Source organism: Loxodonta africana, chromosome 10 (genome assembly GCF_030014295.1).
Source record: "Loxodonta africana isolate mLoxAfr1 chromosome 10, mLoxAfr1.hap2, whole genome shotgun sequence".
Lineage (NCBI taxonomy): Eukaryota > Metazoa > Chordata > Mammalia > Proboscidea > Elephantidae > Loxodonta > Loxodonta africana.
Window position 1 is genome coordinate 12,077,703 of NC_087351.1, and position 20,649 is coordinate 12,098,351.

General features: G+C 39.2%; 1 protein-coding gene across 9 annotated transcripts in view; it reads left to right on the forward strand.

Annotated features, from left to right (window-relative positions):
• The window catches only part of TP53BP1 (tumor protein p53 binding protein 1), an 81,425-nt gene that overhangs the window by 9,288 nt on the left and 51,488 nt on the right, over positions 1-20,649 (forward strand). For 4 of the 9 annotated variants that reach the window (XM_023558747.2, XM_010598393.3, XM_010598394.3 and 1 more), the window contains exons 5-11: positions 2,925-3,055; positions 3,618-3,776; positions 4,140-4,272; positions 5,925-6,091; positions 7,205-7,334; positions 8,104-8,198; positions 10,998-11,191. In XM_023558747.2, the coding sequence (XP_023414515.2) occupies positions 2,925-3,055; positions 3,618-3,776; positions 4,140-4,272; positions 5,925-6,091; positions 7,205-7,334; positions 8,104-8,198; positions 10,998-11,191 (1,009 nt within the window). Of the gene's footprint in view, positions 1-2,924; positions 3,056-3,617; positions 3,777-4,139; positions 4,273-5,924; positions 6,092-7,204; positions 7,335-8,103; positions 8,199-10,997; positions 11,192-20,649 lie in introns of those variants that run through there. The other 5 variants (XM_023558746.2, XM_023558745.2, XM_023558749.2 and 2 more) reach the window with 5 other exon arrangements.

The following is a 20,649-nucleotide window of genomic DNA, read 5'->3' on the forward strand; positions in this document are numbered from 1 at the left end:
CTCTTTTTTTATGTATTCTATTTACATAGTTGACATCATATGGAAAGTAAAAGTTTATATGCTGATCTTTTTGCTTAACAAACATGAGTGTTTTTCCTTGACAATTAAAATTCTTAATAACATTTCTCCTAGTTTTTTATTTTAAAAGCTTAAACCCACAGAGGAAAGAATAACACACATCTGTCCCCCCCACATATGTTCATACCTACAGATGTATATGTGTGTGTGTGTATATATACATGTATATATGTATATACTACTTCTTTTTGAGGGGGGACTGGATCATTTGAAACTGAGTTGTAGATATTATAACCAATCAGTTGCCCTGGAGTTGGTTCCAACTCATGGTGACCCCACGTGTGTCAGAGTAGAACTGTGCTCCATATGGTTTTCAGTGATGATTTTTTCAGAAGTAAATTGCTAGACCTTACCAGGGGAAATCCTGGTAGCATAGTGGTTAAGTGCCACACCTGCTAACAAAAAGGTTGGCAGTTCAGATCCACCAGGTGCTCCTTGGAAACTCTATAGGGCGGGTCTACTCTGTCGTCTAGGGTTGCTATGTGTCAGAATCTACTTGACGGCAGCGGCTCTTTTGGTTTTCTTACCAGGAGCCTCTGGGTGGACCAGAACCTCTGTGCCTTCAGTTAGCAGCTGACTGCATTAACCATTTGCACCACCCAGGGACTCCTGCAGACATTATTAAAAAAAAAAATGTTACCGTTGAGTCATTTCTGACTTAGAGTGACCCTACAGGACAGAGTAGAGCTGCCCCATAAGGCTTCCAAGGCTGCATTCCTTATGAAAGCAGACTGCTACATCTTTCCTCCCACAGATCTTCTGGTGAGTTCGAACCAGGTACCTTTTGGTTAGCAGCTGAGCACTTAACCACTGTGCCACCAGGGCTCGTGAATACTTCAGCATGTATCCCTTAATAAGTACATTACTGTATATAATCGTAATAGTGTTTTCAAACCTATAAAAATAATAATTTCAAAATGTCTAATAGTATAATTCCTGTGGAGCCCTGGTGGCTAACCAAAAGGTTAACAGTTCGAATCCACTAGCCGCTCCTTGGAAACCCTATGGGGCAGTTCTACTCTGTCCTGTAGGGTTGCTATGAATCAGAATCGACTCGATAGCAATGGGTTTTTTTTTTTTTTTTTTAATAGTTCCTCTTCACATTTTCCCAATTGTCTAAAAGTTGTCTTTTGTATATACATGTGGAGCCCTGGTGGCACAGTGGTTATAGTGCTTGGTTGCTAATCAAGAGGTTGTTGGTTGGAACCCACCAGCTGCTCTGTGGGAGAAAGATGTGGCAGTCTGCTTCTGTAAAGATTTATAGCCTTGGAAACCCTATGGGGCAGTCCTACTCTGTCCTATAAGGTCGTTGTAAGTCGCTATACATATATATATGTGTGTGTGTATATATGTATATATATATATATATATATAAAACCAAAAAAAACCCAAACCCAGTGCTGTCGAGTCAATTGTGACTCATAGTGACCCTATAGAACAGAGTAGAACTGCTCCATAGAGTTTCCAGGGAGCGCCTGGAGGATTCGAACTGCCGACCCTTTGGTTAGCAGCCGTAGCACTTAACCACTTTGCCACCAGGGTTTCCTATCTATTCATCTATTTAGATCTATATCTGTATATATACACTGAACTTATAGGTTGTTTCTTAATAGCAGTAAGCTTTGAGTAGTAAGTTTGTATTTGTACAAGGATCTTTTCACATTTCAAATTATTTTGTGGAATTGAAATTACTGGAATTACTGGGCATGAGCATTTTTTTTTAAAGCTCTTGATATATTTCCAAATTGTTTTCTGTTAAATTTCCATTAAATTGTTTTCCATTATGAGCAGCATATGATAATGCTTATCTTACCATAGTTTGGGCAAAACTGAATGGTAGTACAGTATTAAAAAGTTTTTTTTTTTTTTCCTAATTTGGCAAAAAAAAAGGTTAGTCTGATTTCTTTACATGTTTAAAAATGCTTGTACAGATATCCCCCGACTTACGCAACAGAGTTCCACTCCAGTGACTGTTGTAAATCGGTTCTGATGTAAGTTGAATACCTTTTTTTTTAAGTTGTCATTGTTGCCTCCTATACGGCAGTGTTTTTATCAGTAAATCACAACATGGAACATCTAAGAATGATAAAATCAGTAAATTACGTGCTGCAGTATTGTATGTAGTACATATTAGCACCAATAAGATGTACCAAAAAAAAAAAAGAACAGATGGTCGTAAGTGCAGTTGGTCATAACTTGAATACGTTCTGAATCGGTGACTTACCTCTATTTCTTTTATCAGTTATCTGTTCTGTCATCTGGTCATTTATATGTTGGGGTTCTTTGCATTAATTTTTTTTTATGAAGGCTGGTCTTTTGTTATGATGTTGCAGATATGTTTTCCTGATTAGTTGACTTTTGATATTGTTTATTATGTCTTTTGACCTGTGGTGTTAACTTCTTTTATATACGTAGGCCTCTTACCTGAATGTTTATTCATATGCTTTGGTTCTATGTATATATCTAAGATTTTTTACTAAAATATTTTTGAAAACTTTGGTTTTAATAGATATGCTTTTTGAACCCGTTCTTTGCTCATCAAATGAAAATTTTTTTCTTGTCACTTGTCAGTAACTCTCCCTCTGCTCATATCTTTTCAAAAAAAGATAAAATTTGTATGTGTTTGTGCTTTTCTTCTATTTAATGTCTGTGTTAATAATTGAATTGTTAACTTTTTAACTGCTTTCCATAGCAAGATGCACTAAAGGTGTGAAATTTTTTACCTTTTCAAATTTTGGTTCGCAGCTGATTGGGGTGTGGGGAGCCAAAATAAAATTCAAAGAGTACTTTGAACAAAGTGTATGAATCTGTGTGGGACACAACGATTGTGTCCTTCTACTGTGTAGTGTCCTGGCGTTGTCAGTGGAATCTGCTCCTGTGAGTGAAGACAAGGAAGAAGAGGAGGAGGTGGAAGAGAAAGAGAAAGAAGAGGAGGGAGATAATCCAGACGGTACTACGCACTCCATTGGTGTTGAAGGTAACCTTGTGCCTTTTTCAGGATAGTAGATTGTTCTAAGTTCCTTTAATGTGAGCATGTAGATGTCCAAATTTTTCCTCTTTATCAGGTTATAGACTTCTTATCAGATAGGTAGTTTAAATTGAGAGTAGTTATTAAAAAAATTGTAAGGTATTCCACCAAATTTGGTGGTTAGGAATTTGTAGTCCCTTTGGGTACCCCTTTTCTATATGTTAACTCTTGCTTCTTCTGTATTCGTTTTTTAAATATTTTTAGGTGATATGCTTTGTGGAGTGGAAGGACAATATGAATTGCTGTGTGTGTATATATCTTATATATACTTTCAGCAAGTTGATGTAGTCGACCAATGTGAGGTGTTCATAAGGTTTTATAATACATGTTTTTTTGCTTCATTACACTTCCCCTTCGCTTTTAATGCTTTTATTCTTGATTTTCTTTTGAAAATTTTTGGGGTCAGGTCTTTGATGTGAGGACTTAATGTGACCCTTACGTGTAGGACGGCGGTGTACACACTGCATAACGTTGTGGGATGACACCTGATCTCCTGGGGTTTTGATCCTAGATTCTGCCTCATCACAGTTGGGCTTTGGAGTTTTGGAACTCTCCCAGAGCCAGGATATTGAAGAGCATACTATGCCGTGTGAAGCGGACAGAGAGCACCTACAGTCAGTAACCGATGACTCTGATTATGCCCGGCAGTCTGAAGTGGATGCTGACGTTGGTATGGAACAAATTTGATGACATTTGGAGTTGTTTATAAGTGTTTTATAAACAACTTTATGCTCTAGAGGTAGTTATTTTTTCCTTGATAAGTTTTATAGCTATCTAAATTTATATAATTTAAGTTAATATGGTAAGGTATATAACACTGGCTACAGAGTTGTCTGGTAAGTACTTGTCAATTGATTATAGATTGAGGTTTTTTGGAAATAGGCTATTGGTTACTTTCCTTTTGTGGGTGATGCCTGTATGCATTTTCAAATTAGACTCCATTTTGTTACCTTCTTTTCCTTTTAAAAGCGTTTGGAACTGCTTTTAGTACTTTGGAAAATTTTCTTCTTCTGTCTTCTTCTAAAACCTCAAGCAGTTAAGCCTGGAGAGCAGCAGTCCAGTGAAGACATCCCCAGGGCAGAACCACCCAGCAAGGATGTCCCCCTGGTGGAAGAGTGCAGTAAGGATGCACATGTGGGAGAAGCCTGCAGCCCGCTACCTGCGAGGTGAGCTGTGCGCTTTCTAGCAGGTCCCTGTAAGTTTCTGCCATAAGGCTGCACTCATTTCATTTTTGAGCCCTGGTGGCGCAGTGGTTAAGAGCTTGGCTCCTAACCAAAAGGTCATCAGTTCCAGTCTACCAGCTGCTCCTTGGAAACCCGATGGGGCAGTTCTACTCTGTCTTCCAGGGTTGCTGTAGGGTCATTGTGAGTTGGAACTGACTTGATGGCAACTCGTTTGGTTTTGGTTTAATTTCATTTTGCCAGGTGGAAACATTTTAGAAACTATTAATTTTTTTCTTTATACTGGGAATTGTTATCCAATAGGAGCATTGATTATTTATGAATTTTACCGTGTCCTCATCTTTAGGCACGTTACAAAGCCTTTTTATTGCTGCTGTTACTGTAAGCATGACTCCTTAATCTTTGGCTGCCACTCATCTTTTCGGATGTTATGCGGAGCCACATGAATATTATATTGGAGAGCTCACTGTTTTCTGTATTTGAGGAGCACCCAGATTGCTTTGGGTTCTCAGATCATGCGTCTAGTAGTTTATGGTGTAGATCTAGGGAGGCATTCTTTTCCCAAGTCCTTTAGGCTCTTAACTTGGTAGGAATGGGGAAGTATACCGCTGCTCTGTCTGTGGTGATTATTGTATCCAAAACAGCATTCTCTGGCCAACAGCTGAAGCTTGGATATGGCAGAGGAATAGTGAAGTGCTCCCAATTTGGGGGGAGGGATGGATAAATAACTCAGTGTTATTCTGTTGTTTTCTTCAATAAAACAGTGCTGAGGAGGGTTTTGAAAAAAGTTGAACATCAAGAGACACTGTCTCTGTAATGCAAAACACTCAGCTGACTGGCTGACACTTCAGGCTGTTCTTTGGAGCTTTACATTCTAGTCAGTTTTGCTCTCCTATTTTCCCTGGGGAGTGGTAGAATCGGTGAACCTCCTAAGTCTCTGGGAAGGGGACAGGAGTGACCGTGTTAAATGTGTGGTGGTATTGGGTGGCGTAGTGATTAAGTGCTACGTCTGCTAACTGAAGGGTCAGCAGTTCGAATCCGCCAGGCGCTCCTTGGAAACTCTATGGGGCAGTTCTACTCTGTCCTGTAGGGTTGCTATGAGTTGGAATTGACTCGATGGCACTGGGTTTGGGATTGGGGTGAAAAGGTCTTAGTTTGGAGCCTAGGTTGGGTAGATCAAATAGAAAGGGCAGGCAGAAGATAATGTGTACGGCAGTAACACAGAGGATAATTCACATCCAAGCACAATGGAAGGACGTTGTTTGGCTTGCTCTCCTAGCATTGCCGTGGTCTGGATCAGAGTCCTTCATACGGGTCTGCATGGAAGCATATGTAACAGAAGTCCCTAAGTCATCCGTCAGAAATCTTGGAAAGCATGCAGCACAGTAGTGAGCAGGACTGAAGAGAGGTATTGCTGTGTGAGAGGCTGGATCAGGCTTTGTAATGGGCTCAGGGCTTGGCATCATCGTTCTGAAGAGTAGCTTATGTTACTTTCAATAGATTGTTGTATAGATTAGAGGTACTGGGATTTTCGAAATTACTAAAGAAAAACAGACAAAATAGGAAATGGCTTTTAGTTAAAAGATGAAAGCATTTAAACTTAGAAACTTTTTCACCTGGTGATACGCATTTCCTAGGCCAGAGGACATACCGTCCAGTCCCAAAGCATCTCTTGCTGCTGTGGAAACAGAAGAACAGATGCCTGCTCGGGAGCGTCTGGAAGGCAAACTGCAGGTTCAGAAGTCACCGGAGCCTGAGATTTTGTCAACTCAGGAAGACTTGTTTGACCAGAGCAATAAAACAGGTACGAAGTATGATGAATTGCTACAGCTCGTCTCCAGATGGCTAGACTTTTATTATTTCTGCTCTGAGGCTACTGTTTAAGTTAGAAAGTGGTTTATAGGTATGCAGACTCATTTGTGATACATAAGGAAAGTAGGTTTCTAGCTAATTAGTGAGAAGGGCTCTTTGGGAATAATTGCTATTTAGTATTTTAACATAGCTGAAGCTTGGATATGGCAGAGGAAAATGGAGATATTGGAAGAGATATCTCTCTCTTGGCGATATTGGAGATACTGAAGAGTAATAGCTAATATAGTAAATTTGGAAACCCTGGTGCTGTAGTGGTTAAGTGCCATGGCTGCTAACCAAAGGGTCAGCAGTTCGAATCTGCCAGGCACTGCTTGGAAACTCTATGGGGCAGTTCTACTCTGTCCTCTAGGGTTGCTATGAGTTGGAATCAACTCGACGGCAATGGGTTTGGTTTTTTTGGTTACACTTGGGATTAATAGAGCTGACATTTCATCCACTGCTAAGGAGAAGGGACCACAGGAGACTCTGCAGAGTATAAGGCAGTAATGGCTGCTCATGCATCCTTTTACTGATGCGTTAGTACTTTCTGTCTTCTTTGTGGAGGCCCAAGTTCTAATCATGTGAAAATGGTTACACTCATGTCATCAGGCGTCCTGTGCATTGTTTTGACCTCTGCCCTTTGTGTCACGGCATGAGCTTTACTTCCTTTTGGGTAGGCCTTGGAATAAAAGGCTTGCTTGCTGTTTTATAATAGAAGCATCACAAGGCAGAAGGAGCGGCCAAGCAGAGGAATAAAGATTCTGCCTTTTCCTCTCCAGCCTTAAATCATGACACAAAGAACTAAGGAATTCTTTTAGTCAGATTTTTTTTTTTTTTAAATTAAAGAAACTCATATTTTAGTAAGGGGCTGTTTAATGGTCACTCAAGGTTTGTGGTAGTGTGGCATTCTGTTCGTTGTACTACAGTTGAAAAACAGGTTCTGTCTTTGCCCTGTTTCTGGTTGGGAGTATGGATGTTATTCTCTTTTGCAGTCCTGGATGGTTTTTTGACAACTTAGTAATGTCAGTCTGAGGAGTAAATGCACCTGGAATTTTTTTTTCTTCAGTAGCCTCTGATGGCTGTTCCACTCCTTCAAGGGAGGAAGGCGGCTGTTCCCTGGCCTCCACACCAGCCACCACTCTGCAGCTCCTGCAGCTCTCTGGCCAGAGGTCTTTTGTTCAGGAGAGCCTTTCCACGTAAGTAAGCCTGTGCAAAGGTGGCATGTGCTCAGGGGCTTAGGCTGAGGTGGGGGCAACGAAAAGTACCTGCTAGTCCAGAACAGTCAAGTCTGTAGGCTTTAGAGTTTCTGGGGTGAGCGCTTAGTGGGGCTGTTGGAGGCAGATAGAGCTGCTTTCCCATTTGGAAGTTTTGTAATAGTGGCCTAAAGTTTTCATTCGTGTGGAAAATGCCCAGTTATTTAAGAGCATGCTGTATACCCAGAACGAGCATTCTGCCTCTCCGTGTTATTATAGCGGTTCTTCCCATTTAACAGCACAGGTTGGAGGATAGGTTACCTTATAGTTGACAGTAGCTGGGTTTCTTTATCTCTGATTAGAGTTTTTTTTTTTTTTTTTTAAATAAACATGTATATTATCTTCATATCAGGCAAAAAATGGAGTAGATATTTTTACTCTTATTTATAAATGGATTTATTTTTTAGCACTTGCTCATCCTGCTTTTTAATCATGATGTCCTTGTGTCTGGTCACTCACTTTCTCATGTAATCATACTACTTGGCCCTTCCTCTTTTTTTTTTTTTTAATCTTATTTTGGCAATGCTTGGCATGGGATATAGTTACTGAAGTATTCATGGATTTTCCACCTCCTTCAGGTAGCCGTTTGGTAGAAATGCTAATAAGTAGTTGTCTGAATGACTTAGATATTTTTGCTCTTAAAACGTAAAAAAACAGAAACACAAAACTGTGACTTTGGTAAAATAACTTGTAATTCTCTCTTTATATAAAGGAATTCCTCAGATCTTGTTGCTCCTTCCCCCGATGCTTTCCGACCTACCCCTTTTATCGTTCCTAGCAGTCCCACAGAGCAAGGAGGGAGAAAAGGTGAGCTGTCTTGATCTGTGCCTGTTGATCCCAGGTTAGAAGAGGGGCAGCATTCTGCCTTGTGAAGTGCACTGCTCTTTGTCCGTTAGAACCCTGTGACCTACACTGCACAGCAGGACTCATGTCTGTCTAACCTTTAGGGATATGGCCTCGTGTAAAGTGCTCTCCCCAGTTCTCTGCTTTTCTGGTACTGGTTCTTCTGGAAATTCCATATTGTCGAATCAGTTTTTCAAAAGACTTTTAAGGGAAGGTTTTTACATTTTTAAAGTCAAACTCAAATGAAGTTTATGTGGTGAAGAACTGGGTTTATTGCTAAAGTCCCAGCAGTTTCTAGCAGCATGTTAACATCTTACTGGTGAGACAGAACCAGACATTGTAGTTTTTGATCTTTATAGCTTATTTTTGCTATTATCAAAATAGTTTTAGCCAAAGAGTAGCCAGGACCAGGTGATAGAAATTTTGATTTCATTCACTCCCTTTGAGGCCTTAGTGATTTTGGATTACTTTATTCACAAGAAAGCGTTTCTTTTTACTTAACTAATTTATCTCATGATTTAAACCTCTTTTGCTCTGCGCTAGTCATGTATCCCTGGTGGCGTAGTGGTTAAGTGCTACGGCTGCTAAGCAAAGGGTCGGCAGTTTAGATCCCCCCGGCGCTCCTTGGAAACTCTGGGGGACAGTTCTACTCTGTCCTATAGGGTCGCTATGAGTCGGAGTCGACTCGATGGCACTGGGTTTGGTTTTTGATTTTTTTAGTCACGTATCTGGAGCCCTGGAGGCACAGTGATTAGGAGCTTGGCTATTAACCAAAAGATCAGCAGTCTGAATCCACCAGCTGCTCCTTGGAAACCCTGTGGGGCAATTCCACTCTGTCCTATACGGTTGCCATGAGTTGGAATCGACTTGGCGGCCAGGTGTTTGGTTTTTTTTGGAATTGCCTATCTAGGTCATTCAAAATATTTGTAAATTCCTTCTACAAAACCTTTTCCAATAAATCCCATGATTTTCTCCTTTTCATTCTTCCACATACCAATAATGGTATAATAGCTGATGTTTTCTGAGCACTGAGTATGCGCCAGGCACGACACTGGCTGTTTCACTTTAATTTTTCTCATTGAAGCCTCACAACAGTCTTAAGAACTAGGTATTATTTTGTTATTCTAGGTATTACTTTCTTATTCTCTGAGGCACAGAGAAATTTCTCAACTATAAGTCATGGAGGCAGAATATTTAACTGTTTTTCAGGTGTAATTTATCCATGACAAAATTTAACCTTAGACTGTCTTTCTTCTGCCATAAAGTTTGTGCCTGGCTGTTTTTACCTTGAAATCGTTTGTAGGCATGCAAACAGATAAGTGTCCATTTATGCATAACATGATTATGACATCTGCAGTGTAAAATACGGGTGACTATGTTCTATAAAAAATCATCTTAATGCAAGTTAAGTTGGGTTTATTTTTAGAATCATTGCTTCTATCTGTAGTGTGGACATTGAAGAAATAATAAAAATAATTGTATTAAAATACTTTTCCTGATTATAAACATACAGTGATTCTCGTTATGGAAAGTTTGGGAAGTATAGGGAAGCAATGAGAAGAAAGCAAAACTCACCTGTGATACCACACTCCAGATGTAATTACAGTTAGTGTTTGGATATGTTTCTTTTCAGTATGTTTTCTATCTGTAAATATAAAAAAGTATTTTTATAAAATTGGATTGCGTTGTATAAATGATTCAGTTTGCTTTTTCATGTAACATACTGTATTTTTTCTTGTCAGTTGTATTTTAGATTTAATGTATTTGCATCACTGTTTGTGGGACTGTATATCCTTTCTGTATTTATTTGTGTTTTTGTTGTTTCTTAGATTATTAACCTAAAGCCTTTATATATGTAGTGTTTAGGACAGCAGGTTCATAGTAAATGGTTTGTCATGGCTAGAAAGGTCAAAAGGTGCAACGACAGTGCTTAGCCCAGCTATGGTAGTGTCCTAAAGGCCTGCAGCACCAGAGTCCTAACCTGGTATTAGACTGGAACGTGAGGTTGAGGCCAGACTAAGAGCAAGGGTGGGTACTGAGAGTTGAGGTGTGGAAAAGGGCAGGGGTGACCTGTAGCATGAATGTGGATTATAGGGAAGAACTAAATAGTGTAGGTAGTTTGTGTGGGTGGTCTAGAGGTAGCCGGGTTAGGGTCAAGTTGTAAGATAGGGGAAAAGGGATTGACGGTTCAGATACCTAGCTGAGGAAAGGTCCCTTTCACCTTAGGTAGGTATTATACTGTGGGAAAGCAGTGTTTTTTGGGGTGTGTGTGTGTATATGTTACCCCTCCCTGTCTCAAGATAAGTGCCTGGTATTTCTTGGTTCTATGATAAATCAGTGTTGACTGGCATGGTAGATTTTTTTCCTCCCTGTGTATTTGTCCTGGCATCCATCTCACTGCTTTTCAAGGTCTTTGGCAGAATTATATGATGATTAAATATGTACAACTGAGTTGTAATCTGGAGAAGGACTCAGAGGAGCCAGAGGTCATTTCACATATCCTATGAATGAGTCAGCCTACCCCACGTTAACGCCTTTTTAAATCTATACCTAAGTATTTTAGGAGTGTGGATCTGCCTCTCCACACTTTTAAGGAAGTGCTTCTAGAGCTCAGTCTAGTATTATCCTGTCAGCTTTTCTGAAAATTAAGTCACTGTTTTTTTAGAAGCAGAAATTTCATGATGTAATTGTTACAGGTGGTATTGGAACATGAGTAATGTTGATGAGTGATTATTTCCCATTTGTTTTCCTGTTTTAAATCAGATGAGCCAATGGACATGTCAGTGTTATCTGAGGAAGGAGGAGCACCTTTTCAGAAGAAACCCGACGAACCAGTGGAGATAGAGAGCCCACCTGAGCCCACTGTATCACCCCAAGCCTCAACACCAGTGTCTCAGAGCACACCAGTCTTCACTCCTGGGTCACTTCCTGTCCCATCCCAGCCCGAGTTTTCTCACGTGGGTATTGTAGAAAGAGGTTTTTCGCCTAACATCTTTTTTTTTTTTCTTAGCAGCTTTATTGAGGTGTAATACCCCACCCACTGCTGTTGAGTCGATGCTGACTCATAGCGACCCTATAGGACAGAGTAGAACTGCCCCATAGAGTTTATGAGGAGCGCCTGGCGGATTTGAACTGCTGACCTTTTGGTTAACAGCCGTAGCACTTAACCACTATGCCACCAGTGTTTCCAAGGTATAATATATAAATCATAAAATGAATCCATTTTCAGGGTACAGTTCAGTGATTTTAGTAAATTTATGGAGTTGTACAACCGTTAATCACAATCCAGTTTTTAGAACATTTCCAGAGTCTCCTAACATCATAATAGAGTTTTTAATGTTTAAGTTTTGTTCTGTGTCTTTAAATGTTTCTGTGAAAACGTTCTGGCGGAATTGAAGCAGGGTATTCATCACATCCCACCTTACTGCTGCTGTCATTTTGTATGTTCCGTAAGTCTGCTTTTTTAAATGGAGTTTAAGGCGAACATACAACTTTAGCTTTTACTTTACACAACTTTTGAAAGCAATTATTTGAAGACAGTGTAATACCGAAAAATTATAATTTTAATTACAATTTTTCATCGTCAAATTGTTTTTATATTATCACTTTCAAAAGTTGTATAATATTCATCTGAATGATTGTACCATAATTAGTCATTCCTGAACTGAGGGCATTTAGATTGTTTTTAGTTTTCTACTGTGTATTTTTTCCAAAACAAAAAAACCCAAGCTGGTTGCATTGCATCAAGTCTGATTCACAGTGACCCTAAAGGACAGAGTAGGGAAAATTAATACCTCATTTGCATAACTTATATTTAAATATTGAAAGAAATGAAATGCAGGTTGCATAGTGAATCAAAGGTCTTCATTTAACCTATATGATTATATGCCCAGTTTAAATGCCTGTTCTTGTAAGACCTTAAGTGGGGGAATGATTTTTGTATTATAGGGAGAATTTTTTTTCTACCTTTTAATTCATAGTTGTAACACAAGCTTATACTTAAAAATTTAAAATGAATAGTAATGAAATATGCCATAAATTTAGTGAGAAAGGAACAGTAGGGAGAAAAAAATTTAACTGCTGTCCTGGAGTTTTATAAACTCGTTTTGTTGAAAAATTCCATTTTATACAAATCATAGAAGCTATTTGACTGAGTGGCTAAGTACAAGGACCCTGGAGTCAGAACGGCCTGGACTAGCCCCTGGCTTTGCCATTACTATCTTTGTGACTGATTAAAACTGTGCCTCTGTTTCCTTATCATTAGAATGGGAATGATGATACCACCTACCTCATGTAGAACAGTGTCTTAGATGTGGTAAACACGGCATAAGGGCTAGTTAGTTAGCTGTTGCTGGGAGTGAAAGGGTGAGGACGAGGTTTCCTAGAAGAGGAGTGACTCTAACCACGATGCATTATTTTCTTTAGTTTTTGTGTTTATCAAAGTTATACATAAGTGTGTATGTATATATACATACACGCATACATATATGTATGTATAGAGAGAGGGATGGGGGAGAGATTGACATTAAAATACTTACCAGAATTTTGAGATGAGCTGTAAGTGTGGACACAGAACGCTGAGTAGAATTTTCCGGAAAAGGCCATCGTTTGTTGTGAGTCTAGAAAAGGTAGATGATGCTAAAGAGAAAAGTTACAGATACTTGTCAGGGACCAAAGGGGACGTCTATGGAAGTGAATGTCTTTGCGGTGGCACCCCTACCACAGGGGAAGTGATGCCTGGCCACAAGGGGAGAGCTGACTTTGCGATGAACAACGTATCATTGAAGAAGTTGTCCCACCCTCAGCGTTTACCAGAGACCTTCAGAGGCATCTGTAAAATCAGCAGTGAAAATTTGAGGCAAATGAGTGTTTCTGAACATAGTTCGAAGGTTCCTGGAATCTAAGCAAAGTTGACTTTAGCAAGATCGCTTCGGACTTATATTTTAAGATGCCTTAGCCAGTACAGTCCATGCCTCCTGAAAAACCTCTCAAAAGTACCTTTACGACAGCCTTTATAGTGTATTAAAGGTTTGATTTTGTGCAGTAAACACTTCTGAGAGCCAAAAAGGGAGTCATAGTTAAAATAATGCCTGTTTCCATCCCTGCCTAGAGACAACCACTTTCAGCTCTTGAAGCTTTTTTTTTTTTTTTTTTTTTGATTATTACCTTTATAACTCTGTCAGGACTATGTTTTCATAAATTCTGCTTTTTAAAAATTTTAGCGTAGTTACATCATAATTTTGTTTAGATTGGTGTTTATGTATATATATTTTTTTAAGTTTATTTTTTTTTTATTGTACCTTAGGTAAAGGTTTACAGAACAAACTAGGTTCTCATCGAATAGTTAGTACACACATTGTTCTATGACATTGGTTAACAACCCCATGACATGTCAGCAGTCTACCTTCTCAACCTTGGGTCCCCTATTACCAGTTTTCCTGTTCCCTCCTGCCTTCTAGTCCCTGTCCCAGGGCTGGTGTACCCCTTTAGTCTTGTTTTGTTCCATGGATCTGTTAAGTCTTTGGCTGAAAGGTAAATCTCAGGAGTGACCTCATTACTGAGCTGAAAGGATGTCGAGGGGCCATCCTCTCAGGGTTTCTCCAGTCTCTGTCAGGCCAGTAAGTCTGGTCTGTCTTTGTGAGTTAGAATTTTGTTCTACATTTTTCTCCAGCTCTGTCTGGGATCCTTTGTTGTGATCCCTGTCAGAGCAGTCAGTGGTGATAGCCGGGCACCATGTCATTGTACTGAACTCAGTCTGGTGGTAGATGTGGTCTATTAGTCCTTTAGACTAATCTTTCCCTTGTGTCGTTAGTTTTCTTCCTTCTTCCTTGCTCCTGAAGGGGTGAGACCAGTGGAGTATCCTAGATGGCCGCTGTATTGTGTTTATAATAATATAATATTAGGGCTCTGTAAACACCGCTCACAGCACAGCATGTGGAATACTATGATTATTTTTCCATGTTTGCATAATTTCTTGTTCTCTTTGGAATTAATAATTGTCTTTTTTGTTTGTTTAGTTTTTGATGACCTTCTCACTGAATCAACCCTAAACTCTCCTTTCAGGATATTTAGGGTTCTTAAACCTTATGTTTCATCTTTTTGAAGAAGCCTCTCTTAGAAGCCTCCTGATTTCTGATCTGTACTGTTGTTCTGGATACCTGGGGCATAACCGTCCCCTCCCTTTCCTGTCATCCTTGGAGGTTCTCCTTGCTAGTTGTTTGTGTTGGATACCTGTTTTCCTGGGCTCCATGTTTTCTTGCTTGGTTTACATTCTTCATTTGGTGGAAGGTACTCTCTAATGACCTTTATTCTACTCAGACTTGATTCATAGTTTGTAGGAGTGTAGAATTCTGGGCTGGAAATAATTTTCCTTTAAACTTTTTGCTGGGACTGCTCCATTGCCTTTGAGCTTGCAGTGCTCAGTTGAGAAGTATGAGGCCAATCTGATCCTGATCTTTGATATGTGAGCTGTTTTTTTTTTCTCTGTGGGATCTTCTCTTTGTCCCCATTGTTCTGAAATTTCCAGACCCTTGGCATGGGCCTATTTTCGTTCATTGTACTGGGCTCTTAGTAAGCCCTTTTAATCTAGACACTCATGTCCTTTAGTTCAGGGAAATTTAATTATTTCTTTCATTTTTTCACCTTTTTTTTCTCTGTTCTGTTTATGGAACACTCATTGTTTGGATGTTGGAACTCCTAGAATAGTCTTCTAGTTTTCTTATTTTGTCTCTCCTATTTTTCATCTATCTTTTTGTTCTGTTTTCTGGGTATTTTCCTCAACTTTTTTTTTTTTAAACAGCTTCATTGAGATATAATTCACATATCAACAGTTCACCCATTTAAAATATACAATTGAATGTGAATGTATATTTACAGGGCTGTGCACCCATCACCACAATCTAATTTTAGGACATTTTCATCACCCCAAAAAGAAAACCTTGTACCCACTAGCAGTCACTCCCCATTCCTCCCACCCCCCAATTCAAGGCAACCACTAATGTGTTTTCTGTCTCTATGGATTTGCCTACTTTGTCCATTTCATGTAAATGGGACCATACAATATGTAGTCTTTTGTGACTGGCTTCTTTAACTTTGCGTGATGTTTTCAAGGTTCACCCATGTTGTAGCATATATTAGTACTTCACTCCTTTTTATTGCTGAGTGATATTCCCTCACATGAGTATGTATATATATATATATGTATATATATATGTATATATACGAGTATACCATATTTTATTCATTCAACACTGGGTCGTTTCCACTTTTTAGCTATGGAAAACATGCTTCTGTGAATATTTGTATACAGGTTTTTGTGTGGACGTATGTTTTCATTTCTTGTAGATCGGTGCCTGGGAGTGCAGTTTGCTGGATTCAGCCGTATTTTAACCGTTCCCTGAGTTATTTCTACTCTTGGGATTTTAACTTCTAAGAGTTTGTTTTTTTTCCTTGAACATTTTTCTTCTTTTTTAAATAGCATTTTGTCTTGTTTCATGAGAATTCTACCGTACCTCTCTAAAGATATTAATAGCAGCTTTTGGGGGGAAGTTTTCTCGTCTCTGCAGTAGTCACTATTTCTGCCAGATGGGTTTTAGTCAGTCTTTATTTTTTCGTTTGTTTTGATTTCTGTCTTTCAAATTAGAGGCTTTTTTCAGGTGCGTGGTGATCCTTGATTGTCTGCTTATATTTAAGAGGGAAATGTACCAGAAAGTGGATTAGAATTTCTGAAGTAGGCTTATTGCATCTGGGATTCACTGTGGAGTGATCTGCTGGGCTGTTTTGTTGGGAGTCCCCTAATGTCAGTATTTTTAGATATTTCTCAGCTTGGTCACTGTCCCCAGAAAAGCATCTGATCTACTGGGTATAGGCCTGACTATCATTCTTCTAGAAGTCTGTTGATGGAAGAGGGCTTGGGGGCGGGGCGGGCAGGGGAGAGATTGGAAGGCAGAACCAGGTTTCATTTGGTATGTAAATTTTTCTTTAATCTCCCTGTTTTCACTATGATAACTTCCTGGTAACGTAAAGTTGCCCCTTATCCTCCTGTCCAGGGACACCATTTTACTCCCTCCAGCAGGAAGAGAGGATCAAGAAATTGAACTGCTTTTTAAGTAGATTTTCAGCCAGCCTTCCTCCTGTTTTTAGCCCACCCTCATCATCACTTCCCAGTGCTGCTGCCAAGTCCTCAGCCTTTTTCAGAGGGTGGTGTTCTGCAGTGTATCCTAGGTTACTTCTTGGCTTTCTCCACTGCTCTCTTAGGAACTCACCTTTCACTGGTCTGCTATATGGATTACCACTCTTCCAAAATTTCATTGCATTATCCTTCCTGCACTCTTTTTCTTGTAAACTTAGGCTTTAAAAAAATAAAAATCCCTTTACTGTGGCTTAGCAGGGTATCGGAGAAGAGTTAAACTTAAGTGTGTGTTCAGTCCACCATTTTTATTTGGAAGTTCCATACTTATTTCATCATTTGTCAAACTCCTGCATGTTATTCTTAATGACTAACACTTGTACATCTGTTATTTCTTCTGTACCTCAGTTTCTGAAGTCCACATTAACCTAATTTTGCTGTTTTAAGATTTAAATGTTCGTAATGAAAAAAAAAAAATTTTTTTTTTTTTTTTTTTTAATGAGATAATTAAATGGAGAAAAGATTGAAGTTGTAAAGGATTTTGTTTTACTTGGATCCACAATCAACACCCATGGAAGCAGCAGTCAAGAAATACAAAAGACATTGCATTGGGCAAGTCTACTGCAAAAGACCTCTTTAAAGAGTTGAAAAGCAGAGATGTCACCTTGAAGACTAAGGTGTGCCTGACCCAAGCCACGGTGTTTTCAGTCACCACCTATGCATGTGAAAGCTGGACAATGAATGAGGAAGATCAAAGAAGAATTGACACCTTTGAATTGTGATGTTGGAGAAGAATATTGAATATACCATGGACTGCCAAAAGAACAAACAAATCTGTCTTGGAAGAAGTATAACCAGAATGCTGCTTAGAAGCAAGGATGGTGAGACTGTGTCTCACATACTTTGGATATGTTGTCAGGAGGGATCAGTCCCTGGAGAAGGACATCATGCTTGGTAAAGTAGAGGGTCAGTGAAAAAGAGGAAGACCCTCAACGAGATGGATTGATGCAATGACTGCAACAATGGACTCAAGCATAACAGCGATTGTGGAGATGGTGCGGTACCAGGCAGTATTTTGTTCTGTTGTGCATAGGGTCACTATGAGTTGGAAACCACTCGATGGCACCTAACAACAACAACGAGATATTTACTAATCAAGAAGAAATTGAGTAATTTTTTGAAATTTTTTCTTTCTTTTTTAAAAAATAATTTATTGTTGAAAATATACACAGCAAAAACATATACCAATTCATGTTTCTGCATGTACAGTTCAGTGACATTTATCACCTTCTTTGAGTTGCGCAACCATTCTCACTCTCCTTTTCTGAGTTGTTCCTCCCCCGTTAGCGTAAACTCAGTGCCCCCTAAAGTTCCTTTGTAATCTTTCAAGTTGCTGTTGTTAATTTGATTCCATATCGATAGATTTTAAAAGAGCTTAATGTTCAAGGCACACATTTAAAAAAAAATTTTTATTGTGCTTTAAGTGAAAGTTTACATATCAAGTCAGTCTCTTGTACAAAAATTTACATACACCTTGCTGTATATACTTCTAGTTTGCTCTCCTCCAATGAGACAGCACACTCCTTCTCTCCACTCTCTATTTTCATGTCCATTTGGCCAGCTCCTGACCCCCTCTACCCTCTCATTTCCCCTCCAGACAGGAACTACCCACATAGTCTCATGTGTCTGGTTGACCCAAGAAGCTCACTCTTCACCAGTATCATTTACTATCCCATAGTCCAGTCCAATCCCTGTCTGAAGAGTTGGCTTTGGGAATGGTTCCTGTCTTGGGCTAACAGAAGGTCTGGGGACTGTGACCTCCAGGGTCCTTCTAGTCTCAGTCGGACCATGAAGTCTGGTCTTTTTACGAAGAGTTTGAGGTCTGCAACCACTGCTCTCCTGCTCCCTCAGGGGTTCTCTGTTGTGTTCCCTGTCAGGGCAGTCATTGGCTGTAGCTGGGCACCATCTGGTTCTCCTGGTCTCAGGCTGATCTGGTCTCAGGCTGATGTAGTCTCTGGTTTATGTGGCCATTTCTGTCTCTTGGGCTCATAATTACCTTATGTCTTTGGTGTTCTTCATTCTCCTTTGCTCCAGGTGAGTTGAGACCAATTGGTGGATCTTAGATGGCCACTTGTTAGCTTTTAAGACCTAAGACGCCACTCTCTAAAGTGGGATGCAGAATGTTTTCTTAATAGATTTTATTATGCCAGTTGATCTAGATGTCCCCTGAAACCATGGTCCCCAAACTCCCGCCCCTGCTACGCTGGCCTTTTAAGCGTTCAGTTTACTCAGGAAATTGCGTTGCTTTTGGTTTTAGTCCAGTTGCAAGGCACATATTCTTTACCTAGTCGAGCTAAATTATTGTTTGGTTTTGAAGACTTCAGGGTATATTTTTGTTTTAAGGTTTTAAGATCTACTTAGGGTGATAGTTTCAGGGGTTCATCCAGCCTCCATGGCTCCAGAAAATCTGGATTCCAGGAGAATTTTAAATTCTGTTCTGTGTTTCCCCCCCTTTGATCAGGATTCTTTTTATAGAATCTTTGATAAAAATGTTCAGTAGTGATAGCTGGACACCATCCAGTTTTTGTTTCTTAATATACTTGTTAGCGGCATAGTCCTTTTGACCCTTCACCAGAGTGTGGGGGATGAGGAGGGGACTAATAGAACAGTTTGATATTGAACACTTTCCCCATTTTTGATATTCCTACTAATTTTGTGGACGAGAACTCAGATTATAGAGAATTGAATGGCTGTAAACTCTATATCTGAGGCCAGTTGTCAGCTAGTTGGATACTGTGGATTTAGGTGTGTACTAAATCTAGACTCAGACTGGCTCATATCGGAGGTAGTCCTCAGAGTTCTACTGCAGTCTTTGTCCAGACACCCGAGGAGGGAAGTTGGTTCACTTAGCTCAGTTATTCTGACATGGCCTCCGGAGAGTCTCAGCACTGTTGATTATTAGGGGACAGACATTTGGGGTGTGGCTGGATGTAGGCAGTCTTTAGAAATATAGCATGTTACAGACTGATTAACTCCTTAAGTTCTACTCTGATGGACCGACATTCTACTACTACTGTAAAAATTCTGAATTGATGAAGTTTAAAAAGAGCTGTTTGTGAAACTTTAGCAAGGAAACAAAATCAAGTCATTATTTACTTTGATAATATTTAAAAGGCATTTATAGTTTTATTAGTGTTGAGTTGCCTTTGAACCTTTGTAAAATAACTTATATTTTGCAACAAGAAAAAAATACATCTTGGGAAGATGTATAATATACAGTTAAGTGAAAATAAGATCATCAGTTACCCTAGCTCAGATATAATCACTCTTGCCTTTTCTGTGGTACGTGTTTATTAACTTTAAAAACTATATAAAGAGACTACAATAAAATATATATTCACGTATTTTTTTACTGAAATAGAATTATACTGTACATGTTGTTTTATAAACTTTTTCTGTTTAATGTATAAACCAAAACCTAAATACATTGCCATCAAGTTGATTCCAACTTACAATGACCCTATAGGACAGAGTAGAGTTGCCCCATAGGGTTTCCAAGGCTGTAATCTTTATGGAGGTGGGCTGCCACATCTTTTTTCCACGGAGCAGCTGATGAGTTTGAACTGCCGACCTTTTGGTTAGCAGCCCAGCGCTTAACTACTCCGCCGCCAGGGCTCCTTATTTAATGTATAGTATGTGTGTTTTTCCACCTCTTCGTATTTTCTACAACACAATTTTAAGTAACTACGAAGTATTCTGTGATGTGAATCTATCATAATTTTTAAATGAATATCCCATGAGTAGACATTTAAGATATTTCATATTGTTTCCTGTTCTCAGTAATTAGCAGTGAACAACCTTATAGCTAATCTCAGTATACTTCTATGGAATAATTTCTGAGAAGTGGAATTATTGGGTTAAGGGGTATATAGAATTTCAAGGCTGTATTTTGTGTTGCCAGATTGGCATTTAGAAATGTTGAACCGATTTATACTCAGCCTTTTCTGAGAGTACGTGAACAGGCTCAAATATATAACCATTTGACATTTTTTCAATCACGTCGAAATACCAGAAGTTATAGAATATGCAGAATGCTGGACAGGCTCTCTTGATTCCTTACTTCCTTAAAAATCATAGGAAATGAATGCCTTACCAGCTCCACCTGGACTTTTATAGCATTTATATTAGGCGGAAGAGTACACTAAGTGTAAATAAATAGTTACATAAAAATGTATCTAAGCTTTGGATTATTAATTTTCTTTAAATTAAAGTATTTACATAAAACTG